General features: G+C 44.3%; 1 protein-coding gene across 1 annotated transcript in view; it reads right to left on the reverse strand.

The window, feature by feature from the left end:
• Positions 1-1,965: 1,965 nt before the first annotated feature.
• Positions 1,966-27,971, reverse strand: part of LOC134840224 (CD63 antigen-like) — a 228,371-nt gene continuing 202,365 nt past the window's right edge. The window contains exons 2-8 of the mRNA XM_063855962.1: positions 7,110-7,172; positions 6,838-7,029; positions 6,652-6,726; positions 6,473-6,568; positions 5,995-6,183; positions 3,908-3,991; positions 1,966-3,592 (exon numbers count right to left, since the gene is read on the reverse strand). Coding sequence (XP_063712032.1) covers positions 3,479-3,592; positions 3,908-3,991; positions 5,995-6,183; positions 6,473-6,568; positions 6,652-6,726; positions 6,838-7,029; positions 7,110-7,169 — 810 coding nt within the window. The 5' untranslated portion in view covers positions 7,170-7,172 and the 3' untranslated portion in view covers positions 1,966-3,478. The remainder of the gene's footprint in view (positions 3,593-3,907; positions 3,992-5,994; positions 6,184-6,472; positions 6,569-6,651; positions 6,727-6,837; positions 7,030-7,109; positions 7,173-27,971) is intronic.

Raw genomic sequence — 27,971 nt, forward strand, 5'->3', positions numbered from 1 at the left:
CCTATCAAATTTAGCCGGCGGACCAGTTTATTATGATACATTCCGGTTCTGTTTCTAAGTCTTAGATCCTTAACGAAATTAAGATAATTTCCTAGTTCATCAATATGTAAACGTGCGAAAATCACACTGTTCAGAATTGTGTGAAACGATTTCTGGTTTAGTTTCACAAACTTGAAGTCATTAGTTGAACCGTTACAGTTGCCCGCATAGCTACAGTTTGGCAGGCTACCTTGCCTCGTAAGATAATTCACAGCACATAACTTTAGGTGTTTTACTTGGGAAAGTAAAACACCTAAAGTGCTTCAGTAGATTTAAGATAATTTCCTAGTTCATGGAAACATCCTCGCAAAGAAGTTGAGGAACTTGAATCAATTACCCTAAATTAGTTCTTCGGGAAGCTGATGAAAATGATAAACACCTTAAGCCAAAGAAAAACGGCAGATAATAGAACTGAATTAGTTACTTTGCCCGGCGTCGACACAATTATTTAAAGTTCATGGTAACTTTTAGCATTAAATTGGGTGCACATATTGTTACTGCACGCAAGATAACTACTAATGAGAAATTTACACATAAAATAACTGCTAATTAGATTCCTGTGCACGTGTTGGAGCAGTAGTTTTTCGACGCCGGGCTGCGTAGTTTTTTTCAATTCTGTTATCTGTCGTTTTTCAATTGCATAAAATGTAAGTGAAATTCATCAATTTACCAAAAAATTTAATTTGAGACAATTAAATCAAACTCTTCTATTGTTTGAGAGATTGATTCCAGAGCAAGAGCACCTCTAGAATACTTATAAAATCATGACTTATTAACGCAATCGAAACATGAGTTCTCAAAGTTTGGCCCAGCTCAGTCCTTTCAAACTGTTTCATCTAGGATGTGTCAAATTTTGAACCATAAATCTTAATTAGTTGCAGACAAAACGACAAAAACATGAAGAAAAAATTCGTTCATTTTCTCGTTATAATCATCAATTTGTAAAATCTATGTCCTGTGATTGTACAAACTGAATGAAACAAAAGTATCAGAAAACGTTTGTAAAATATTTGACATTTTTACACAATAACTTTTTTTATTATGCGCTTAACTTATCGATTCAAAATCTGAGACTACTGCTGAAAACAGTTATCATTATAGAAAATTTAGGCTGCCAATGATTTGAATCGTATAAAAAATCAGTCGACGAACAAATTGATCAAACATTCTACAATTCGTTTAAAAAAAAACAATTTTAACACAAAGAGCAGATACTAAAAAACAATTGAAAAAGGCCGACAGAATTAAAACCGATACCTCATAAGTTGAAAATTGTACAAAAATTTTGGCGAAAAACTTAATCTGGCATGCAGCACAGAAATTTCACAAACCTTTTCTAGGCGGTAAAGGTAGGCGTTACATTGCACTAAAAACCCACCTCTATCCACTAAAATAATTAATTTTTTCGTTCAAAATTTACCTTTCTGTGAACAGAAACATTAGCGGAACACATTTTGTCGCAACAATATTTGCGACTAAGGTTGGAAAACAGAGTTCATACTAAATTACAACCTTTACTTGGGTAAATAGGATGGATGTTCAAAATGCTAACATTCTAAATTACAACCTTTACTTGGGTAAATAGGATGGATGTACAAAATGCTAATATGTCAGTTGCAGTTTCAAACAGAAACGACTTCTGCAGTTGAGTGCGACCTGCTGAAAATGGAGATCTTGAAATTGGAAATCCTGCAGACACAGTTGTTTACGGGAAAGTCTAGTACCCGATTGCAATACCCTTGCTTATCGCAAGGGTAATAAGGTTCCATAATAATGCAAGTGCAAGTCTATTTCTTCCGAGTCTTCAAAAACTGTGCCAACGGTGATCGAACGCCAGACATTAATTTCCGAAATCGCGTGCTCTACATCTAGACCAAAACTAACTGGAATCTATATGGACTCATTTTCTTTTTACGCGTAGAAAAAGAATAAGAGAAGAGTTAATTCAATTAACTAGCAATGGGAATAGAACTAAAATCAGACCATTTTGAGGTTGGACTGGATTAAATTGGATGCTTTAAACTACACAATTTGAAATGTACTCCAACCTTTTTCATTTAAATAACTCTTATATTACGAAAAAACAGTCGGGTGTTTAATTCTATGCGGCCAAATTTAAACAAATCAGATTCCAGCATTATGGTCCAATTTACAAAGTATCAAAAAGACGAATTTTGGGCCGTATAGTAAAAAAAAGGCTCAAGCATTCTTGTTGTTACAGTCGATCCATCAATAAACCCGGCCAAAGCATTCAGAAGGTTAAACTTCGTAGTAACAATTAACATATAAACCACTTGAATGATTTTGTTCTGCCGACCGTTTTTTATGAGTTCAAATACTAAATCTAATTCAAATACACATGCACATACGACACTGTTTGATTCCAAAGCATCATCATGAATACATATTTTTTAATGAAAAGCAGCCTCGATAAATATGCACAAATTACAAAAATAATTGATCTTGTTTTGAAACTATGAAATAGATCCCAGAAAAAGTGACACTAAAATCTACTTCAGACAGAGACACAGATGGTGTAAGCTTAAAAATGGCTCCAAGAAAAATGATTTTGATTTACATATACTTTAATCCATTATCCTTTATTTGCAAATAACCACTGAAGCATTAAAGTAAATTAAAACCTAATCAAAAAATTAGTGATGCCAGTCTTTTTAACAAGAAATCTTCTTTCACATTTTATTTATTAAAGACATCACTAACTTAAGTAAAAGCAAGAAATGGATTTTAAAGTAGTGCCCAAAAATGATATTACGTCTTATTCAAGTTGTTATTACGGATTAAGGGGTTGCTTTGAAGGCGAGGGTAGCTGTTACAACAGTTAAGACACATATCAATTCGGTCATGCAACATATGGGGTGAAATTATTATGCCATGAAAATAGAATGGTTAAGATAATAAAATCGGTTTAAACGCCCGTCTTATGCAGATTTAACCTCATCAGAACCAAATAATACATAGCAAGAAAATAAATTTGTTTATCTAAATGAGGTCATGACAATGACCAATAATGTATGACTCAAACTAGAACGTACAATTTCATGTCAAGATGAGCACAGAAACTGAAGCATCGACGACTATCAAAGAACTACATTAGTAACCTAATCTGACACACGACATTATTAATCTATCTAAATAGCAATGATTCTTACACGCAGCTGAGTATTTTCTTATCAAGCTTCACCTAAATTTCAGTCTCAATAATTTCGCAGTGTTGTTGTTAGTTTGTTTGTAAAAAAAAGAATGTGCAGACCCTAGCACCTTAAAACACACCAAAACCTTGCTATTGAAGACAGCATCTCGTTCTTGATGTGAGTTTAAAATTAGGATCGTGGAGTCATTGTAGATTTGTGCCTTCGCGCACCAATTGTCATCACATTTATTCATATATTTAGTATCGTTCTGTTGTTTCTGTTTGTGTTCACAGATTGGAAATGGAGGGAGTGCTTGGCTGACTCATGTCTGCGTCCAGGTGGATGTACAGCTGCTCCTTTCTTCTGCACATCAGCCCACATGCCATCAGAATCACGAAGCCCTTAAACACAGAATCCATCTTAGTCTTTAAAATCAAAACTACCTATATAAGTCTCTTCACTACGTTCATTGACACTTACTATGTGGGCCAATTTATTGACAAAATTGCATCTTGAAAATGCCCCGATAAATTCATTCTAACTCGAAATCAAAATATACGGCATGGAGTATAAACATTAAGTATAAATAGTAGAAGAGAGTGATCTTTGCTTGGTTTTGTTTCCGACCGCAGGGGTGCAATTGATTGCTCTTCATAATGAGGATGGGATGTTAATTTGATCTTAGCTGGTTTTTAGAACAATATAATAAGTGCTACCTGTAGGAGGGCGATGGAGAGTGCAGCAGCTGCAAATATGATCACATTGTCCTCAGTGAAATCCTTCACTTGACTGCAGCAGCCCTGCAAATATATTCACAAACATATTGATGAACTCTTTAAATTCATTAAATAACTAGCGTGTACCGCACCTCCGGTACTTCGAATTTTCAACAACTAATCTTTGAGTGTACTCTGACAGCATTCAGTCACAGGGTTCGTAATTACAAATTTTGCTAAAGTTTTTTTATTCAAGTTTTTTATACAATTTTTGAAGAACCATAAAATTTTTATTCTTCGAAAAATCTAAAAGGCACTAAGAAACGTCACATCTGGGAAACTGAAAGCAATTGAGCACTCGCATTTGGACGCAAGATTTGCAACTCCTGAGAGTATTCTTACAGTACCCAACTACAACGTTGGGAAACTCAAATTTTGAGAACCTTCACCTTAAGTTTTCTAAAAAAAAGGTATTCGCACCTCGAAAACTACCAAAATTTGAGCAGTCTTTTTTGATGGCAATATTCGCAATCTTAGAAAGTACACAACTACAGGGCTGGGAATTTCACTTTAACGAATTATTTTGTAATTTGAGTTTTCTGAAAATTTCCAAAAAAAATCACAAAAATCGTCGTATCTCCTAAGCAAAAATGATTTGGGCATTTTAAATTGAAACAAAAAACGTCGTATCTGGAGAACAACAAGGATTTCAGCAGTCAAATTGGGAGGCAAAACTGGCAACTTCTGATTTTTCTTCTGTTTTGTGAAAGTTTTTATACCCAAGTTTTCAGAAAAATTTTGAAAAAACCTTAAAAACGTCATATCTCGAAAATTAGAAGAATTTGAGCATTCATATTCAGAGGCAAGATTCTAAACCCGCTGAGAGTACCCTCACAGATTCCAATAACAGGATTGAGATCTCCAAACTTTTGGAATTTTTCAACAAATAAACTTTTTTTGAAAACTTCGGAGAAAATCATAAAAAACGTCATATCTCGAAAACTACACGGATTTGAGCAGTCATATTTGGCGGCAAAATTCGCAACTCCTGAGAGTACCCTGACAGAGTCTCACTACAGAGATGATAATTTTATGTTTTGTGAAATTTTTTATATCTAAGTTATCTGAAAAAATTTTGAAAAAATCCAAAAAAACGTCATATCTCGAAAACTACAAGGATTTGAGCAGTGAGAATTGGAGGCAAGGTTCGCAACCCCTGAGAATACCCTGAAGGCACCCAACTACAGGGTGAAAATTTCAAATTAAATTTTCTAGAAACTTTTGAAAATTGCCTATCTCGTAAACTAAAAGGATTTGGTTATTCATATAAGGAGGCCAGAATCGCAAAACCTGGGAAAACTCTGACAATGACAATGTCCTACTATTGGGTTGCTAATTTCAAACTTGATGAAATAAACACTGAATTTAAACTGGAAAATTGAAAATAAAACCTTAACCATTGCAAAACACGATATAGCTTAAACGTGAAAAAATTCTTTTGTTAAAGATGCAAAAAAATAATACGTTGAAAAAGCTTTAACATGGCGAGATAGTGAAGCCCGCATTGGAATATATAATAGATTATAGATGAAAGTTAAAAAATTAGGCGACGGGTAGACAGACATAATCAAATTAATTTAAAAAGCAGGTATACAGACAGACTTAATTTGGCCTCGAAAAAAATACTGAAAAATTAACGACCTTGCGGAAAACTAATTGAAAAATTTTCTTAAGCATTGCAATATATGATATAGCTTAAACATGAAAAAAGTCTTTCGTTAAACATGCAAAATTATTATGCTTAAACATGGGAGATAGCTGTCACTCGCATTTAAATATAGTATAGAATAGATAGATATAGATGTTAAGCATGAAGCACGCTTCCGGAAATATCAAAATTAAGTCCTTTCGTCATCGCTCTAAAGCCGTCCGTCCCGACTCTCTTAGGTTTACATCGATCGAGAAAGGTTGGAAATCAAACCATTTAATCCATTATATCTACCATGAAATTTTCTTTTCTCGAATTTATCATTATCACAGGGTGATAGCACTAGCAAAAACAAAATGCATTTAAGTTGAATGCTAGCCTGCAGATGCTTGGGAATGGGTGAATCGGTCGAAGAATCAGACGGCATGGGGCAGAATGTGAAGTTATCAGAGGTCTTTTGCTCTTCCTCCGCACAACAGGACCACGGCAACTCATCCTTGTGACTCGAAGACCAAACAGTGCTGTCATCTGACCAGTCCAAATAACTGTCGCAGCCACAACAAGTCAACTAAAAAAACCTCAATATTAATTAACTTGATTGATTATTCAAGTCACATTTGAAAAGAATTGCTACTATCAGTTCCACGTCATTTCGATAGTTTCGTATAGTGAAATGACAATAAGCCTACCGTTTGTAGCTTGGCTCTCCTTGCGGCAAGAAGCAAAAAGTCTCTGAATTTATATTGATGTATGTTAGAAACTTTAGATGGTTTATTGAAATTTTAGCCTATTGCGCTTCTGACATTATGAGTTCTTCATTTAAGAAAAAACGACTTTGCAAATTTGATTGCACTCACGTTTGACTGGATTCTGTCCATGATCTCAGAACACTCTGAGTTTGGTGCATAGGTTTCGATGGTGCCTTTCCAATCATTTGTTATCGTGTCAGTGATCTAAAAATAACAAACTCTATTGCAGACATGAAAATTAATTTTCTGAGAATATTTTAAGGTAATCAGAAATAAGTCATAAGGACCGTCTGTTGAAATATGAAGGTGAGCACGGCTGCTGACACCTCCAAGCACAAGATGCAGAACGTAAGTGTGAAGAACTGAAACAAATACAAATGCGAGCTCATGAAGTCAAAAGAGCAAAATTCACGCGCCCCTCAACAACTTAACAAAAAAGACGACTTAATAATACAATTTAAATACAATCTTACAATGGAGAGACAGCATTTGCTTTCCCGGACTGCCCCACAGCATCCAATAAAGGAATTCAGGAAGAGAAGAACTCCAACAACTCCAAGTATGCCGAGAGGTATCAGCAGATAGAAGTTAGCGAATTCGCATTTCGTAGAGAAATATTGTAAAACTGAAAACGTGCAGATGCAAAGCAGCACTCCCGCAATCAGCTAAAATCAACAATATAATTGGATACCCCAACTTGCGTTAAACGTGAGTGAAATCATTTAATTTCAAACCGAATACAAACCCAAAAGAGGAAGTTCACGAGGAAGATGAAAACTTTGGAAAATGTTGTACATGAGCCCATTTCTGAAAAATATATATTTATTCTTCCTTCCGGAATAAAAGAAAACATTAAAAACTTAAACGCAAAATTATAGCTAACAAAATGATTCAATAAGAAAATTAAAATGTTAATTCAAACGTTTTCGCACATTCTATGCATCATCAGGATTAAAATTTTTTACAATATTTACAAAACGATCAAAGATCTGAAAACTGAGTCTAAAATTGCTTTAAAACTTTTTGACCAATCAAATTTAAACAACTATAATAATAATAATAAAAATAATAATCATAAAAATAATAACAAAGGATTTAGGAATATAATCCAAGGGTTCGCATAAAACCCAGTCATTGCATTGTTGAAAGTTTAGTTTTCAGTTATAAGTGTAAGTTTCTTCAGGTATCTACAGTTGTTGCAGTCGCATAAAATGCGCCAAGTGCATCATGTATCTGATTCGTTGTAGCGAGTTTTGAAAAACTTTGTGTACATTCCTAGAAGTCTGTTTTTGCATTTTGGGTCAAACAATATGTCACATTTGAAGTATTCGTTGTACAGATTAACAAGACGACATGCCCGAAACCAGAAATCCGACTCGCACTTCTTCAGACGCATTTGTTTGCAGACGAAATTTCGTGTCATTTGAGCTCTTCGGTTTCCAACGTCAGTGATGCTTACATGGCTTCTCCAGTCGATGTCAACTTTTCCAGCTATGTAACATTCGTCTACTACAGTCACACATGAGGCTCAAGAAAAATAGGCCCTATAACCACTGGCTCAAGGGTCAGGGACACTATCTCTTGTGTTTTTCCACCTCAAGAACGGTCGGAGCCAGTTCGGTTCGCTTGTGACATGAGACTACGACCCGTTACAGCTTAAAGGCTACTACTAAAATATCCCCCCACTCTAGAATTAGAAACGTCCCCATACTTAGGTCTCTAAATACCCAAAATACATAAACGCCGTTAAAAACCGGGTTGGAACAATCCGTTAAGTTACTTTTTATTAGACAGTGGAACTTTGATCCATTTCAGATGGATCAACCTAAAACTCGCCTTACCTCAACATAACAATTATAAAACACACTCTAGAATTTAAATTTGTACTCACATAGCAGCACGCTCAAGAATTGGGAAATGATCCAGTTGGTAACTAACTCAAGAAATAAATAACTAAAAGAAGTTTAATGTTTTATAGTTTGTACGACAAGGATAAGTCTATGCTCTAGAATTTGAGTTCTCATGGACCGTTGGGACACTCTAGTTGTCCGCCTTTCCGCTGAAGGTTCACTCTGGTCCAGCTTTAGAATAGAAGAACTCCAGACACGACTATCCAACTCGTGGGAATACGCTGGTTTCTGTTTCGAATAGGACAGCTCTACTCTTGTTCACTATGATGGAAATTGCGAATAGCAATTTCCCACTCGTTTTTATCTGACTACTTTCCCGCAATTGTTCTAAAATTGTTCTGATTTCTTTTTCTGATTTTCAGTTATCGCGAGAAAATCGTGCATGACATGTTCCATTCGAAATTTTGAAAAATTAAATTTCACTTCAAAATCAAGTATTTTCTGCTCTTCTCAAGGTCAAACTTCCAAATATGACCGACTGGCACATACTCCCCGGACTCGAGATCGATGTCCTCATCGCGCGCTGTCTTCTGCCAGTGAGTCCCAGAAAAACCGAGTGTTGCTCAAGATACAGTGCCAGTGGTCATTTACAGAAGTTTGCAGCAGATTTAAGATTATCTACACCCCAAAATTCACGACCATTTAAAATTTTCACACTATTGCTAAACAGCAATCAAAATCTGCATTTACCTGCACCTTTGAATTTTCGCTTTTCACGCCAATCATTTAAAAATCTCTTTTGTCCTATTCAATCAGGAAATTGTCATGCAGCATTTTGATTTATATAATAGATATAGTATATTAGTAACAATATTTGCTTTGTTAAAATTTCTTTTTCGTGAATCCAAGCTTCACTCGGATTCACACTCAAGCCCCCTTTCCCTCTCAAGACTCAAGATCCATCCGATTTGCCCCTTCATCTCGTACTCTTCGCCTTGGAGGTACTGCATCCTGAAGTGCTAGATGCGGCAAACTGTCTCAACAGTTCCTCTTCATCATCGGAACTAATCACAATCTCCTCCCAAGCCTTCAGCTGTTCATAGGATCGCATCCATTCTCTCTGCTCCTGCAATCTCTTTGCTTGGTTGGGTAGTGCCTTCACCCTAGCTTCTCGGTTCAAGCAAAAGGAGTTGTGCAGGCTCAAGCTCACGTTCTTCGCCAGGTCTTCCTCTAGTATCGACTCCCTCGCTTTGGTATTGTCTCTAGACATCTTACCCACTCTCTTCCATCCCGTCGTGATCGCATTACGATGGGTTAGCAGGGGTCTCTTGAAAGCTTCCGGCCCAATCTCGGCCTGGAACTGTCGATACTCCTTTTGATGTTTTCTCATGTGATCTTTCGTTGCCCTGTACAGCCAAGACGTCAGTGTCGCCCGAAACCATGGAAAGTACCTCAAGCGACTCCATACGTGCCTGACTTCCGTCGGTATGGCGAATACTTTGCACGCAGTCTCAAACAACTCAAGTCTCCTGCTGTAGTCTATCGCGTATATTGACTCAGCCGTTGGCGTCGTCGCCTCCCGATATTTCGTTATATTCTCTTCTATCCATCTCAGAGCTAACATCGTACTCACTACTAAGAGCGTCACCTTCTGCCGGTGATCCGGTAGTCCGATCGACCGAATCTCTTCCACATCCCACACCAGGCAAAGGTTCTTGTGATCTGGATACCACACCGTTTGTGCCAAACAGTGGCATGGGCATTCCCCATGAGAGATCTCAATGCTCCTGAGATTACGCTCCCCTGAGGCTTCCAAGAGAGGCTCAAGCTCCATCATCTTCTCGTGCATCGTGTCGTTGTCTTCCAGGTTCGGAGTACTTCCCACAGGTTTACCGATCACGTTTTGTCTCTCGTGATCGCTCGTGTTTTCTCTTTCCAACTTCAGAAGATCTTCTCCCCAGATTTCGCTTAAGTCATCTCTCAATTCTTTTGGTACCGTCCCTTTGATTTTTCTCAACAACTTGTGCGAGTGATGCGATATCCGAGCCAACCTCACGCACTTGGGCACTGAGAAGGCCTTGTCCACCAGTATTCTCTGGCTGGACACTTCCACCATCGTCATGTGTAGCGGGTAGTGACTTCCGCACAAGTTGGCCATCATTGACCCTATCAGCGATTTCGCGTTCAATGGCAAGCCATAAGCTTCGCTCAAGGGAAATCCCATTTCCGCCTCAAGACCAACTTTCCAGCTCCGGATGTGTTTTTGAGTCACCTGCAACACCCCGGGCCATGATTCTACGCTCAACGCCGTCACTAAATGATGTTCAGACTCCAGTCTCTCCAGTGCCTGCAGACCACACATTCTCGAGAAGAATCCGAGAGCTGTCGCTATATTCACCGTGGTTCTCGCGTAACATTCCGCTATTATTTGCACTTCACTTTTCTCCCTTTCTGTGATGTCTTCGAACCAAGTGACCAGGTCTTCTTTTTGAAACGACAGTATTCTGACGCATGACCGTCCATCGCAGATGTGCTCTCCGTTCCCACACGTCGAATCCAGACAGCTACCCGGCTCCAATTTCTTTGCTGACCCGGGGTCGCTCGTCCTTTCGCTTGGCTCTTGCATCTGGGGTGTGATTAGCTTATGTAGCACACTCAACTTCGCCAGATCTTCATCTTCCGTTGGTGCTAACCTCACTCGCTCGGTGGTTTCCTCGATTAGACTCGCATGGGGATGTGGACACCAGGAGGGTCTTAGTAGCTTCCATATCACTCCCAAGTTCGTGGTTAACAAGCCATCTCCACCGCCCATGTTCACTTCAACTCTCTTGTTTGAGCGCGGTATGCTTATCACCTCTGGTGTTTTCTCAAGAATCAGGCCCAGGCTCGGCCCCTCTTTCTCCACTGCGTCTATCTCCATTATCCTTTCTGTCCAAAACTTCAGTAGCTCCGCTACCTCATGGTTTCTGTGGGCTCCTCCAGCTTCCGAGTCTAAGAAGGGATTGTAGGCTATTCCCATCACTCCAGACACATATTGGTATTCCCCCTTCTCACTGAGTCTCGAGTACTGTTCTGACGAGGCCAGGTTACGGTGAACATCATGTTCTTCCTCGAACTTCTTATTAGAGAACCTCCGTACCTCGTCCAGCTTTCGATGGTTCTCTAAGGATAGTCTGGAACCATCTTCTTTCTCTATTCCTGTACTCTGATATACGTTCAAGATGATCGTTGAGACTCTTCTCTCCATGGTTTTACTTCCACTTGCTCTCTGGTGGCATGCCAGGATGGTGCTATCAGACATCATTGACATTGTCCATCTCAAGAAACATGTGGCATCTTTTCTCCTAGCCAGGCTCAAGCCTGAATTGTCCCTGGCCACGTGTTGCATCAGTGCCTGATACACCTCCATCTTCTTGCTTCCCAACTTCAGCCTGTCATACGAGGTCAATGTCTCCAACTCTATTCCCACCAGACTCCAGGTGAACATTAATTGTCCCGCAGTTCTAACGAAGGGATTCGCCATTAGTGGCGGTGCTGATGAGGATGTTCTCATCGCCTCTTCAAAATGATCCTTCAACAAACTCTGCCAGGACCTCTTCAGATGACTTGCCATCTCTATCTTATTAACCTCGGCTTTTTGCTGGGTGGCCCAATTGCGTCGCCTGCGAGCTATTCCACTGTCCAACTTCTTCAAGCAGTCCTCCATTTCCTTCAATGTTTCGAGGGCCACCCACCACGTCCGGGAAGTGTTCCTCGTCTTGTTTCTCTCCAATGGATCACTCGTCACTTGTTCGCCCATGTCCTGATGTGCCTTCGAGATCCATTCTTTGCCGATCTCCACTTCCCCTACCTGTCCGTTCGTTGAACCTCTCTTCACGTTTACCTTCTGAGGCTTGAAGTCTTCTTCTGACGTCGAACTGGTGGGAACCTCTATTTCCTTTTCTACTTCAAGTGGTTTCCTGAGCTCCGAGCTGTTCTTGTATGCCGCCGTCTTGCATCGGGCCAAAACGATGGGCGCCGTCTCTCTCAAGTTTCCTTCCGAAACAGCATCCACTGAAGGACTACCCCATCCTTCCACTTCTCTCTTCCTCTTGCGAGTCTTCACCTCTCTGCTCGAGGGTGTTGTGGCTATCATCATTGATTCGACCTCTCCATCCACTCCTTCCAACTCTTGCCTCCCCCCTGCTCGAGCCTTAAGGATATTAGTACTTTTAATCATATTACTAGTCCCAACCTTATCCCTTTTTATATCATCAACCATTTTATCCACAGTTTTTCGTTTCAGAGTAGAGCTGTCCTCACATTTCTCTTTTCTAGTCTTCGATCGTGCGTTCCTCAGCTCCACTAGCTTGTTCAGCAGCTCTTTTCTTGCTTTCTCATCCAGGCCCGTTCCTATCAGGAGCGGTTCCCCGAATCTCACTACTGCGTCCCACAGTTCCTTCTTGAACTTGTCCAGCGTCGTCTCGCTGCCCACTTCTCGATTGAATTCCTCCAGGAACTCCTGCCAAGCGTCATCCTCGAGAGATCCCAAGAATATGTCCCTATTCCCTTCGAACGTGTTCTTCTCCCTTTCCTCCGAGCTCAAGAGTAACATCCCCATATTGAAGGTTTCACCTGCCAATGGCAACTCTAGGTTCTTCCGTGGAGACGGAATCAGGGGTGGTGTGGCAGTATCTGCCCAATTCTCCTCGCTCAAATCTTTCAACAGCTCTTGAGTGGTGAGCTCCTCCCCTGATGGCCCTGGTTCAGGCGTATTCCCCACTTCCATGTCTTCACCAGCTTCACTGAGAGTTTCATCCATACTCTCTTCTTCTGACTCATGTCTCCTTCTCTCGAGAATTTTCTTAAATCGGTCCTCGACGGGTCCGCTCCTCTTGTCTCCAGGTGTGTCCACGGACAGTGGTGATGGTGTCGCGGGATCCAGCTTTTTGTATTCCGTCAGTGCTACGTGCAGTTGACCTGCTGCATCTAGTTCTGTTCCTTCCTGTCTTATTTCCACCTGTTCCATGCCATAGGGCGCCTTATATTTTCTCGTGGCAAATTTCATGTCGTCCACCAGTGCGACGTGTCCCTCCATCACGATCATCCTGCCATCATCCCATATGGGTAGCATATTCTCAAGTCCTTCCTTCTCAAGAGTCCTCAAGACTTTCCGCACCTCATATCCAGGGGGCTGCGAACCTCTACTCTTTTTCGCTTGCGTCGTCCACGAATTTACCTTCATCTCGCTGGTATGGAAGTAGACCGCCGCCGTGTAGCCAATGAACAGGGGGTCCCAGCCATCAGTGAAATCCTTCTGCATTTCCTCCGCCCTCATCCTCGCCATTATGGAGGGAACTACCAAGGGACTATTCATTCCTAAGGTCATCCTCCTGACTATTGGGAACTCAGGCATGGTTGCCGGGAGGATTTCTTTCTCCATTATGGTCTCTAGCTCCCTCTTCACCAGTGCGAAGCACTCCTTCCAGGCAGGAATTCTCAAGATTTCTCGTCCGTCCGCCGTCAATGGGTTCAAGTTCCAGAATTTGGGATACATTTCAATAGGGCCCTCTCGCTTGCCTCCCATTCTGCATTGCATTTGTCCCCTGAAATTGCACACCATCATCTCAGCATCTTTCACTTTTCCGAAGAGTACCGTGTTGCTCATACGCGCCCTGAGCACTTCCTGCTGACACCAATTCAGCGCTGCACCATCCAGTACGCTGATGAGACTCAAGTGCGTCACCGAGTGACGATACGTTATCACCAGGGGATCTGGAAACGCGTACGTCACTGCTGGACCATAGATGCAGGTCACCACCTCCTCCAGACCTCGGATTATCCCCATTGGGTCCGACCTCATTGCCAGACACAGGTCCGTCAACAGAGGCATCCCTCTGTTCGCCTTCTCCCATTCTTCTCTCGAGGTTGGGTTCTCATCTTCACCCGTCATGTATCGATTCTGCATCATGAGGTATTGCACCAGTAGTGTCTTCAACCCTGCGGCGCACTTGTAGGAGCTGGTTTCAATGCTCGTGTGGACTCTCCCCATAGACAGAGGTTCTCCATATTCCATTAACCGATGAAACGACACCAATTCCCCATGGGTCAAGAGCACTAGTGCCAGGTACCCATCAACTCGAAGTGTCTCCACTCCCCGACTAAACATGTATGCTGGACCCATATTGAACAAGTATCTGGGGTAGACCAAATACAGGGCCAAGAGCAGGCTGATGGGCATGCCCAGTATCTCCTGCACGAAGGCTCCGAAGATAGTCGCCGTGGTGCCGAACACTCCTGCCAAGAATTCTCTCTCCCAGCAAGGACTCAAGAACTTGAGAATCTCGTAATCTCTCCTAGTCTTCAATTCGCCGTTGGCGTGCTCTCTCCAAAATCCTCCAATCGTCACTTCATTGGCGGCCGAGACAAATCTGACCACCGTCATGTCTCTCCTTTCAGCTAGCTCCAGTTGCTTCTCTAGAAAACTCCAGATTTGTTTCACGAGGAGTGGTGCTTCCTCCCTCGTTTTATTCGTGGCGTTCTCCAGCCTTGGTGTCAGGAATGGCCACCAGCCATTCTCTTGGGTCAAGCGATATTTCATCGATTCTAACTGTTTCTCCGTCTCGACCACATTTCTTCTCTCGTTGCTGGGACCTCTAGTCCTGCTGGTGGAATTTGCGACTTTCACATCCATACTCCGGAACCACAGGCTGGCCGTCAACTGGTTTATCGCCGGGTGGTCGTCCCCGATGACTGGGCTGAACTTGAGTTGTCTAGCAAAGTTCGATATCTCTAGCAAGAGTACCTCATCCAATACAATCAAGACATCGGCTAGTCCGTAAAAGCCCCTCAGCGCATGAGATATGTCAGCCCATGCCGCTGGTAATTCTGATCTGTAAAGTCTCAAGTTTACTGGCTCCAGCTCTCGATTGGGGGCTGCCATCAGAATCCGCCATTCACTCCCTTCCGCTATCAAGATTAAGACCGCATACACGAATTGTAGGGCGGGTGGCATGCTGGCGTATCCTGGGGATGTGGTAAACACCACCTTTGTCTTGGACCCAAATCTCGAGGCTACGTTCTCTTGTACCTCATTCATCGCCGCAAATAACGCCTGAATAGCCTCCCATATCTTCTTTGATGTCGGAATCTCCTTGCCCTTCAGTTGCTCAAGAAGTCCCATCGCGTGCAGGTGGTCATTCATTCCTGCAAACAATAGCAGCTCAGGTTCACAGGGCATCTCCGACTTTATTGCCACCACTAGGGTCAACATCTGGTTCAATTCGGCTCCTGGCAAAGAGTATACCAGAGTCTCCGGCCAGAACAACTTGGGAGACGTTCCTTCGAAGTCTGATCCCGCCACAATGATCACTCTTGCAGCAGCTGGATCTGCTCTATCATAAACTGCCAGAGTCTTGGCCAATTGGGTGCCGCCACAGGGCTTCCCGTACCTGGGATCCTCTGCCAACCTTGGACCTTCGTAAGCAGCGTCAGGCAACTCCATTCCCCCCGGGTTGAGTAGCTTGTCTACTACCTTCAATTGCGCCGGGGTTGCCAACCTGATCCTGGCGATGCCAGTTCGGTGCTTGGGAGGTTCTGCTATAAGTCCAGGACTCCCTAGCTGCTTAAGAGGCCTGTAGTTAATGGGTCCCATGATCGTTTTTGTGGGAATTCCAGTCAGGTCTGTAGTCTCCATTAACTTCGTTCTCGAGAAATGCGCCTCGTGTGCTTTCAACCAGTCTACGCAATGATGTCTATTCAAGTCCTCATGCGACACTCGTTCGATCCCCAGGGTTTCCGCCAACTCTCGTCTGCATTCCAAAGTCTCTAGATCCAGTTCCTTCACCTTCTCAGGATATCTCAAGCGGGTAGTCTCCCTAGACTTCTTTTCTCTCCTGCCATCTGCCACCACCACGGAGGACATCGCCGAGGTCGGAGGTGTTGATGACTCTACCTCCTCTGACTCCATTGGTGTGGCACTCTGCAATCGGGTCTGATTGCTCCTCGAGCTATCTCTAGTATCAACTCTCGCTCCCAATCGACCAGCCAAGGCCCTCGAGGCAAGGAATGGTGGGTTGGGAGGTGGCCCTAAAGTGAATTGGGCTGTCTCCAGCAGGTCCGCTTCTAGCGTGTTTATGTGTTCCTGGAAGACGTCGTTCAGCCACTCAGCTCCCCTCGGCCTATCGAAATGGATTCCATCTTTCGAGGTGTCTTCAGGGAATCCCTTGTTCTCCATGCGTTCTGCAACGTCTAACAGCCTGAGAGGAAGCACACTGTTTCGGTGTATTTCTCGGATCGCCTTGTTCAGGCTCCGCACCCTCTGGTTCATCTCTAGGGAGTGTTGATCAAACATCATGTTATAGGGGACCGTGCATATCGTCAGCAGGATGGGATCCATTTGGATCCTCAGCTCCTCAAGAAGGCAACTCATCTTGTCGCATAGCCTCGTCACTTTCCTTGCTTCTCCTCTCGACACGTCGTTGGTCCCAACCATCAAGGTGACTGTGTAAACTTTGGTCATTCCTAGCATGTCCAGAGTTGCCAACATCTGTGGCGTAGCAGCTCCAGCGAAACTCAAGACTCCCGTCTGCCAATGTGACCGGATCTGGGTCAACACCCGCACCAGGCTGTCCCCTATAATCAGGTGAACCGCACCCTCTGGCACACGAGGTGGCGCTAGATACTGCACCCAGGCTGCGTCGTGGAAGCAGTCCCTCCTGGCTTGCTGTTCCGCATTCCAGTCCAGCCGACTATGCTTGTGGTAGTTCCCCTCTGTGTTCTTCTTGTAGCTCGCGATCACGACGTTTCTGACCGGCTGTTCCCTCCAAGTTGGGGGAAGCTCTGGCCTTGTCGCTCTTTCACGACTCTGCTGCTGCAATTTCTCGCCCAGCTCCTTCAGGCGCGATGAGGCGCTACTCACCTGACTACCGCTCGAGGTCGAGGTGGGTGTATATCCTGGTAACACCACATCCATCAGAGGACGTACAGGTTGGGTCTCTAGATTGCGCAAGGAGGGCGTCGCGTCATTCGGTATCCAGACCTCCAACCCTTCACTCATGTGTTCCCTGGCCTCGCGGTCAAGGTTGAACCGTCCTCTAGCCCTGGGAGCTTCATCCACCTCCATGCGCGACTCTGGCCTTGAGCTTGTCACCACTCGTTCGTTTGACCTGGCTCCCTTTTGTGCGTCCAGCTCGCGTTGTCGTTGTTCTATCCTTTCCAACTCCGACTTTAGTTGATCGCGATTCGCGGCGTTCTCCCGCACCTTTAGCTCCTGCTGATGTTCCGCCCTTAGCATCTCAAGTAATTTCAACGTCTGATCCCGCTCGTCGACTGCCTGGTCTCTCTCCAGCTGAAGCCTCTCCCTATCCAACTTCGCCTGATCCCGATCGAGGTTCGCTTTATTCCTTTCCTTCAGCGCCTTCTCAAGCTCTTTCCTTAGGACTCCCAGCTCCGGATATGCCTCGGTCGTCTGTTGCGCTCGCGACATCGACGGCACCTTACTCGAGCTCTGGCCCGTGGATCTCGCTGTTGGCCTCGTCGGTAGCGGGAACTCTCCTGCGCCGTGTTCGGTGTTGTTACTCAGGCCAGGATTTCTTGCCAAGTCAAAGCCCCTTACTCCTCCATCCGCATTCCAAGACAACCATCTGGTCTGTGCTCGATTTGATATGCCCTCAGTGGTGTAGCCGACTATCAAGACAGCCTCCGTCGCAGACTCCCTGCACTCGCCCTGGTCCTCCAACTGGAGGATCGCATTCAGCATCACCGCCATTCTCTCGTCGATCTGGGTGTGGTCCAGGTCCCTCAAGCGTCTGTACAGCTCGTCAAGAGTGGGCCTCTGCAGAGCCGTGGGCATAGAGTTCCAGAATCGGTCTGCCATTCTTTATCACTTCGGGATGTGTGTAGATAGATGTCAACCAGCTCAAGAATTACCTTACCAACTCAAGTATTACCTTACCAACTCAAGTATTACCCAATTCAAGAAATCTCTAGAAATCTTCTCTTGCAAGCACTTGCTGTAGATCCGGATTGTCGCGTGTTCAATCAAGATTCTCTTTTTCTGTTTCTCGCTTGAGTGTAGTTGGATATTCAACTTTGTTTTCAAACTTGATCTGAAAACATAAAGCTCATTAAAACTTAGTATGTCACGTTCCTAACCTAGAGACCCCCCTTCTACCCATATGATTAAAATCTTATCATTCACATATCACTTAAAACAATTTGATTGGATCTCCCTTAAGAACATGCAGATTCATTTTATGTTTTAGCACCATCAATTCTTTCTTTTAAAATTCAATTGTCATGCCAATCACATCTTAAGATCCCTTTACCTGCGCCGCACCCCAGTACCTGACTCAAGACTCCTCCCTCACACCCGACTCGATACCTCCATGTACCCGACTCAGGCGATGCTCAAGTAGTACTTCTTGTGAAGATGCACCATTATCTCGGTTTCTGCAAAGACCACATGTAGGATAGCGTACAATTCCCTCGAGCTCAGTTTGCCCCTGTTTGGGTCGTACACCGGCATCGAGACCTCCACTATTCCTCTTTCAATCATGAAGTCACGTAGTCTTGTCAGTGCCAATATCACGTGTTCGGGATCAATTGTGTTTCTGTCGTTGACTCTCGTTACTAGGAAGCAGAGGTATTTGCCCGGGACTTGTGCCACTGACGGTGGAAGCGCTGCTATGCCTCCCAGTCCTGGCCTCTGTCTGAACAGAAACTCTACGTTCTGGTACTCTCTTTTGAAGTCAGCCTCCAATCTTGATTTGAAACTCATGTCCGCCGTGATGCAGATCGCGCTGGTCCTGTTTGACAGGATGAAGTCGCTATCTGTTATCATGATGTTCTCTGAGTATTCATTGGGTATTTCGAATTTCGTTTTGAAATTCCTTCCTATGGTAGGCTCTGGTTCTTCTTCCTCCAGTTCCAATCCGCTTGTTTCCCTCACTTCCTTGAGCTTCTTTATCATCAAATTTTCGGTGTGGGTAAGTCCTACCCCCACTCCCCGGACAAAAATATTTATCGACGTCCCCGTCGATGTAGTCGGGTCTGAATTGTCCTTGGGGATGTCCAGTGGCCTGTCTGTTGCTGTCCATCCGAAAAGAGGGTCCTCTGTCTTCATGTAATTTGCTGCTGATATATCGACTTGCTGAATGCTTTGTCCTTCGTGGCTCTCGTCTTTGACATCACGCATCCACTCTAGAATCCTCAAGTTCGTGTTCTCCCTCCTTTCTATTTCACTCTGCTCGAGATCCGTCTCCAATTCTGGCGTCGAGTAATCATTCTGCGGATAATGTCCACCATCGTCAATCACTTGCCATTCCTCTTCGGCCTCCAGTTCGCCTGCGCTTAGTAGTTCATCGCCCAACTTGTCTGGCTGTATCTTATCGATCAAGAAGTCATCCCCGTACCTATTGTACCTCATACCTGTTCGTTTACGATTGCCCGTCCTGGTTTCCGGTGGTGCTGGTCGATCCGGTTCCATCCACTTCGGTACCTCGTTTTGCTCGGGATCGTTCCAGTCTTCTTCTACAAATGAACCTGCATCCGACTCCACTTCTATGTTTTCGTTGTCGTCCAAACTCAAGTTCTCATTACCATCATTTTTCTCTCTAGTGCCTTTCTCATTCACTTCGCACGCTGGTTCCACCACCAGGTACTCAAGACCTTCCATGTCTTTTGGCAGGCACCAGTCCTCCGGAGACGGAATGTGAGGCTTCAGATTTTCGTAATGTGCTGCTCGCCCTGTACTCAAGCGATAGAACCTTCCTTGTTGATGTACTTCCGTAATCATGAACGGTCCTCTCCATTTCTTGAGTAGTTTCTTTGTTCCCTTGGGCGGTATGACATTTTGGAAAACCCACACGTATTGGCCCACTTCGTATGGCTTTGCTCTTAGTATCTTTTCGTCATATTTCTTGCGTTGCCTCATTTGCGCTTGCGCCGTGTTTCTCCGACATAGCTCGTTTAGCTCTTGTTGTCTTTTGATCGCTTCCTTCACGTATGCTTGAGGTGACGTCCTCTTCCCCTCGTACTCCGGGTAGAAGAATGTTAGAGGCATTGCCCTTTCCCTGCCTGTCAACATCATGAAAGGACTGATACCCGTCGTTGAGTGCTGAGTACTATTATAGGCTCCTACTACTTGTGGCAGGTATTTGTCCCAGTCCGTCATGTATCTCGAGCAGTACACCCTGAGCATGTTGACCAGTGTCCTGTTCTGTCTCTCTACCAACCCATTGGTCTGTGGATGATAGGTCGTCGAGTGTGCTTGAGCAATGTGTGATCTCTTCATCAATTCTTTTGTCAAGTCCCCCACAAAAGCCTTGCCGTTGTCTGACTGGAAAGTCATTGGACAACCATATCGCGATATCCAATGCGTTATCAGGTGATCACATGTCTCCTCTGCTGAGGCTGTCTGGCATGGAACCGCTTCCGCCAACTTGGTGAAGTGATCTATTATAACTAGTATTTGGTTATAACCCGACTCCGTCATGCAGATTTTCTGATGGTCTATCTGCACCACTTCATTGAATTCCGAACTCTCGACAGACTTGAGGGGAAATTTCATCTTCCTTGGGTCTTTTACTTGAAGGCATGCTAGGCAGGCATTCACCCACCTCTCGCAAGCTTTTCTCATTCCCGGCCAGTCAAACCTGTGAAGTATCCTTTGTTGTACTTTATCTATCCCCTGATGGCCCATCTGGTCGTGTGATCTGAAAAGCACTTCCGTTTGGTACAGTTGTGGTAGTATGATGAGGTTGTGTTTGTGTAATATTTTTTCCTCATCTCTTCTCTTGCACGCTACCACCCCTTCAGCTGTGTGATAAAGTAAATCTCTCTTTTCTTTGTAGAACTGGCTCAAGATCTTGTAGCTGTCTTCCTCAAGTTCCCCCTTCTCCTTGACTCCCGAATGGATCCATTTGGAGAGGTTACTTGTCATTTTGTCATTTCTCTGGGCCCTTATTAGGTCAGACAGCCTGTATCTCGCCTTAACGTGCTCCTTTAGCGCCATGATCTGTCCATTCATTTCACCAGGGTTGTGGATGTCATCGCTCAGCTTCACACATATCATCCTTTTCACGATTTTCATGTCGTCTTCTGGTACCAGATTCGTTCTGACGTTTGAGTTGCACGATAGTTCCCTTAGTGGTTTTCTTGAAACTGCTATTTTCTCGAGCTCTTCACCACCTCGTACCTCTTGTGTTTCCAGATTGTACGTCCCTGAAGATGGATCCGTCTGTAATTCCCTGTCGTGCTGTCTTATCTTCTCTTCCGCCAGTATCATGCATAGACTGTCTTGGTCTTCGCTGCTCTCATCCGAGTCTTCATCCCATTCTTCACGCTCCCCGGACAATTTCCCTTCTCCGGTTTCGTCTTCTTCCATGAATCTGGACCACTCCCCGGACTCTTGATCTAGTCCCAGGTGTTCAACTTCTTCTCTGAATGTTACTTTCTTATCCCTGACTTTTGTCTGCTCCAGAATTTTGTCGGGGATTTTTTCAACTAGTGATCGCACAACTTCCTTGCTATCAGTGATGCTTCCTTTTGAGACGTCAGTATTGTTCACTGTTTCTTCTCTCCGAAGTATGGTTTGTTCCGGTGCATCCTGACCTTTCCCTTGGATCACGGGCTTGTCATCTGATAGTTTCTCAAGCAACCTCATTAAGTCTTCATCTATTCGGACCGTTCCCTCCTCTACCTGGGTGAGATCATAACCTTTTGCCTTGAGTGTCTCCCTCACGATTTTGGACTTGAGCATTATTCCTATCGGAATCCCACTGCTTTTCTTCAAGATGGTCTTTTCAAGAGTTTCTTTCGGCAATTCGGGATGATCTTCAATCGGTTTGCCTGATTTGTCCAGCCATCTCGTGAGTGGAAGACTGTCGTACGTTTCTTTGTCCATGAAGGAGAAGCCATCTTTGATCTCAGGTCTGTCCGCCTCTCTTTGTTCTTGCCTCTCGTAGAACTCCGTCTTCTTACTCAAGCTGTCAGCATTTTGATGTTTATCTCGTGTTCTGTGCTCAATTATCATGTTGTATCCATCCAAGCGAACTATCCACCTCCCAATATAGCTCTGGTCCATTGAGTACGTTTTCAGCCAGCTTAGTGCTCGGTTGTCGACTCGCAGCTTGAAGGGCTCACTGCCTAGGTATGCTCTGTATTTTTCGACAAAGGTGACCACCGCGAACATCTCTGCTTTCGGTGCTCCGTACTTCATTTCTGTGTCACTTAGGACCTTGCTCCCGTATGCTATTGGTCTCAAGACTGTCTTCCCATTCCATTCTTGTTCTTGATGGAGAATCCCAGAAATAGCGACTACTGACGCGTCCGTGTCTAGCACGTACATCCCCTTCTCTGTCGGCATACCCAGTACTGGTGCCTCACATAGCTCTTTCTTTATTCTCTGGAATGACTCTTCTGCCGCGTTGTTCCACGTGAACTTCTTGCCCTTATGTCTCATTAGTTGTTGCATCGGGTATACCTTGTCCGCATAGCCCTTGATGAATTCTCTATAATAGTTGGCGAAACCCAGGAAGCTCATCAGCTGGTGCTCCGTCTTCGGTGATTTCCAGGTTAGGACTGCTTCCACGGCGTCTGGATCAGGTCTGATGCCGTGCTTATCTACCATCCTTCCCAAGTATTTAATCGAGTCCTTGAGTATCTCGCACTTTGATGGTTTACACTTCAGCCCCGATCTTTTCATGCACGCGAACACCTCGTTAAGCCTCTCGATGTGGTCTTCTAGTGTCGGCGTTGCTATTACCACGTCGTCCACATAGCACATTACCAGGTTGCCGTACTTCTTCGTCACGCCTATCAACGCGTGTGCCATCAGCCGCTGAAACGTGGCTGTTGCATTGCAGAGTCCAAACGGCATCCGTTTCCATTGAAACAGACCCAACTCGCAGGCGAACCCTGTCTTGTCCCTGTCTTGCTTCCTTAATGGTACCTGCCAAAAGGCCGAGCCTAAATCAAGAGTCGTAAAAAATTTCGCATCACCTAACTTCGAGAGGCTCTCATCAATTCTAGGTATGGGATAGGCATCCTTCACCGTGACGGAGTTCAGGTATCGAAAGTCACAACAAAACCTTAACTGGTCGCCTTTCTTTTTGGCCATCACTACTCCACACGCCCACGGTGACTTGGATGGTTCTATCATGTCATACTCTAGTAACGTTTCGATTTCTTTTCTACACGCGTCCGATTTGTGTGGGGTCATGCGCCTCGCCCCCTCCCTGTGTGGTACCGCGTTTTCCTCAAGTTCAATTTCATGTTCAACAAAATTACAACACCCGATATCCGCCTTATGCCTTGAAAAGACCTCCTCGTTTCGCTCTAGTACGTCCTTGATAGCTTCGAGCTGTTCATCTTTCAGTTTGCCCCTTAAATGTTCAATCTCCGGCAGAACCGGTTTATCAATTTGCATTTCATCTAGTGTGGGTCGCTCTGGAAAGTTCGAACAGCTCGAAAGCCCATCGTCCGTTTCTGACTTAAGTGATTTGATAAGACCTGAAGAATCTTTTATTCTCTGCAATCGTCTCAAGATACAAATTTTGTCCCTGTGGTTGGGACAATCAACAACTTCATTTTGTTTTGAGTTTTCAATTATTTCATATCGAGTTTTAACCGGTAAAGCATATCCCAGCTTCCTCCCTCTCTGTATCGTGATCGGTATATCAAGGGTATTCAACAAGACACTGACGCAGAGGCCGCTCTTCGTTATCGAAAATGATCTTCCTAAAACAGCAGCGCTTTGACTATTGGGATTTGGAACTATACACACTTGCTTGTTGTCACTTAGTTCATTATGATTTTTCATCCTCAAGCTTACGATTGCCGCTTCATTAGCTTTTAACCTCACTCTCCTACTCAAGAATACCGGTGCTTTGTTTTCATTCGCCATTATTAAATTTACCGGTTTGATTGCGTACCTCCTATCCGGGTTCCGTATCCTGAACATTGCATTATTTAGATCAATCGTTACGTCGAAATTCCTGATGAAGTCTCTGCCCAAAATGAATTGGTCAGATTCATCTAGGTTTTCTACCACGATGAAGCTCATCCACAGGTTACGTTCCCCCAAATTGAGGGCTATTATCGGCGTCCTGCCCAGCACCCGTAGGGCCCCTTTGTTTGCAGCTGACAGCCGTATTCTCGAGTCTATCAAGTCACCTTTGTCAAAGCCCATCTTTTCCCATGTTTCGATTGGTATGACGCTCAAGACTGCTCCCGTGTCAAGTAATCCACGCAACTGAGTCTTTTTGCCATTTATGTCTAGCACGTGCCCTGTCACGTCTGCTTCCGTCCCGATGTGCATTGCATCTTCTTCAAGCATGGCACAGTGTCCGATCGATCTTACTTTCAATTCTTCTTTCCCTACATAGATTTGTCCAATTAGGTCTTCGTCGCATGTTATCATCGTCTTGGTATAGATGTTGATTCCATCTATATTTAGCATGACCTCGTGTGGACCATAAGCTTCAGTGTACCTATTGTCAACACGTACCGATTTGCTGCCCCCTCTCGTGAGTAGTGCCCTGAGCGCTCTAGAAGTCGTTTGTGGACTTATTCCACTCAAGTAGTCTGCATACACGTCAATGTGCATTATCGTCTGGTCGCTCGGCTCGCTCAAGTTTCTGGTTACCTCGTGTCCGCCCACTGTGATTATCGACATTATTCTTGCTCCGATTTTCGATATTCCAAAAGGTTTACCTGTCACCATTTTCACGGTGTTACAATTCCCGGTCTTCATTGAGCCCGTTCTAGCCTCTGGTATTGAGTTCGATCCGGTTAATGCTCCGTTAAAATTCTGTCTTTCGATCTCCAACTTTAGTCGTTGCTCTATTTCTTTCGCAGCCAGATCTTGTTTCACTTTGGCAATTGCTTCCGTCGCCGCTTTCTCATAATTTATCTCTAGAGAGCTTCCGGCCGCGGACTCTAACGCACCGCTAACATGTGTCACAGCTTTCACTGTCTTCGTCGGCAATTCGGTGTTTGGTGCCCCCAAGTTCCTAGATTCAAACTCGTTTTGCCTGTTCCGCTGATTCTGCACCGCCGCTAATGCCAACTTATGTTTGGGGTGATTCTGGTCCTTGACCGCTTCCCAGAACAAGGGACAATCCATTCTGAAGTGCCCCTCCTGGTTACAGAAGAAGCATCTGGCGCCTATCTTGATGATTAAGCCATTATAGTACTCGTGTTCCTCCATCTGGCTCATATCCTCTTCATCCGGTGCATAACCTAGGCTCTTCATGCCTTGTTTGTACGTTGTGCAGTCAGCCACATGATGATCCGCTGACCCGCAGTTCGCGCATGATCTGCGCTTGTCCATATCATCTCTAGGTTTGTACCATGATGACCTCTGGGGTTGGCTTCCCCCTTGCGTGTTCCTGTTTTCGGAATATGAGTACTTCTTAGGTTTCATCAGCATGTATTCTCTTGATTTCTGTCTCATTTCTTCTGGGGTGGGTGCGCTGTCCTTCGACAATGTGTAGTATGTTGCTAACATTGTCCTTAAGTCATCACTTTTCACCCCATCGATGAACTTCGAGGCAATGCTAAAGTTCCGTCTATTTGTCGACTCCTCTGGGTCACTCCTCCTTCTCAAGCTCTCGAGGTCATCTAGGAACCGATCTATTGACTCGTCGTCCCTCTGCCTTCTCTTTTCAAATCGCATCATCGCTTGGTGACCCTTCATGCCTGACCCGAACCGATTCAGCAATATCTCGAAGATCTTGTCCGCGGTGTCGCGTTCTTCCTCCTTCTTTGCGACCACGCATTTTAATGCCGTTCCTTCCAAGTTGCTCAGTATGGCTGTACATGCTTGTCTTTCGTCACTCAAGTTATCTTGTTCTAGATGTAATCTCATCACTTCCACCCAAGTGTCAATGCATCCATCGGAGTCGTCCTTGAATTCTTTTGGCTTCTTGAATGTCTTTCTTGATTTTCCCTCTCTCCTGTCGCTCGAGTCAGTGTTCCTCGTGGCGAAGGCCTCTAGAGTCCTGTTCATCATCTCCCAAGTGCTGGCCCATGTCATAGCATCCGGTCCTGTGTTGCTGTTAGCTGTTGAATCTCCCGGAGCAGTCGTTGTATTCGACGTTCCATTCTTCATTATTGTTTTCGCAGCTGTTGGTGCTATGCTTATCGCATCCCTGGTTAAGGGCAACGGTGTCGATTGTCGTTTGTTCCTTTGTGGTTCTGCAAAGTCAACTCTGGTGCCTTGCGTGCGATCCACTGCCGGTCTTTCTTGTGGAGTAGAACCTCTCAGGATTGCATCCAACTTCGCCTGTATTGCACACGAACTCTCGGCTTGACTCTTGCTCATTGTGTCCATTCTCCTTTCCAGGCTCCCTAATTGGCTGTTAACATCATCATATCGGTTCTTCAATTGTTGCATGTCTGTTTTGATGTTCTTTTCTCGTTCTTCATTGGTGGCTTCTACCTTGTCTGACATCTCCTTGAGTCTCTCCTCTGTTGCCTTAGCCAGGTTAAAATAACTGTCTAGATACTCGTGCTTGTTGTATCTTATTTCCTTTTTTATCACCTCTCTGTCTTCTTCACTGTTCTTAAGTCTTTCGTCGATCTGATTTAATTTCGCCAACAAATCGCCCAGTTCAATGGTAGTTTCTTCATGGTCAGCCGTCGGTCTCTCTTCGGCCGTAGCCTCTGCTTTAGCTTGTTCCTCTCTTGGATTGGCTTCTGAGGTCTTCGTGCTCACTGTCCCAAACGTTCGTGCTCTTTCTGCTTTTGGTTCTTCAGTCACGTTTTCTTTTGTTTTTATTCCGAACATTATTCCCAATTTTTCCGTAAAAGATGTCCTCTTTACTTGAGAGTCTTCTTTCACCGTTTCTTCGGTGTTGCCTATTGCATCTTCCGCGTCATCTATCGGTGAGAACTCTATGGGTTTCTGGTTCGGTTCCTCTGCATTGGGCATTGGAGTTGACTCTGTCGCCATCTTCCTTGTTTCATCCACACTTTGATCGGGTGTCTCTAGATCAATCTCGATGGTGGGTTCTACTCGCTCCCCTTCCGTGCCCTCTTTCGCCCTGTTCTCCGCTGTACTCCTTGTGCTGACCATGTTAACTGAAAAATTCGTCTTCGTTATCTTTGGGCCCGTTGATGTCGTTCCGCGCAGCGATGAATTATACTTCGTGTTTGATCCACTTGACCTTTTTTCGAGCACCGGTACCCTACTCCGCCTCATTATTTCTATTTACAACTGCTTTTATTTACAATTTTATTATATACACGATTCTATTCTAAGGGTAAAAAAAATATTTTTTGTGGTAACAAATTCTGTACAACGTGTTAAAAACTTTATCCAATTCTCTTTCTAAAACCTCCGAAAAATTTTCCTTAATTTGGTCTTAACCCTACCTATTTCGATTTGTCTTATTCTGTCTTAAAACGCACTTGTTGTAATTTGACTTCAATCTCTATACCGTCCCAAGACTATTCGTCACTATCACAGTACTCTCCGTTAGTGTCCTAAGACCCTTGTACCAAGACCACTGTCCCAAGACTACTGTCCCAAGACCAGTGTCCCAAGGCTAGTGTCCCAAGACTACTGTCCCAAGGCTAGTGTCCCAAGGCTAGTGTCCCAAGACTACTGTCCCAAGGGTAGTGTCCCAAGACCAGTGTCCCAAGACTACTGTCCCAAGACTAGTGTCCCAAGGCTAGTGTCCCAAGACTACTGTCCCAAGACTAGTGTCCCAAGGGTAGTGTCCCAAGACCAGTGTCCCAAGGCTGGTATCCCAAGACTAGTGTCCCAAGAC

Source organism: Symsagittifera roscoffensis, chromosome 2, assembly GCF_963678635.1.
Source record: "Symsagittifera roscoffensis chromosome 2, txSymRosc1.1, whole genome shotgun sequence".
NCBI lineage: Eukaryota > Metazoa > Xenacoelomorpha > Acoela > Convolutidae > Symsagittifera > Symsagittifera roscoffensis.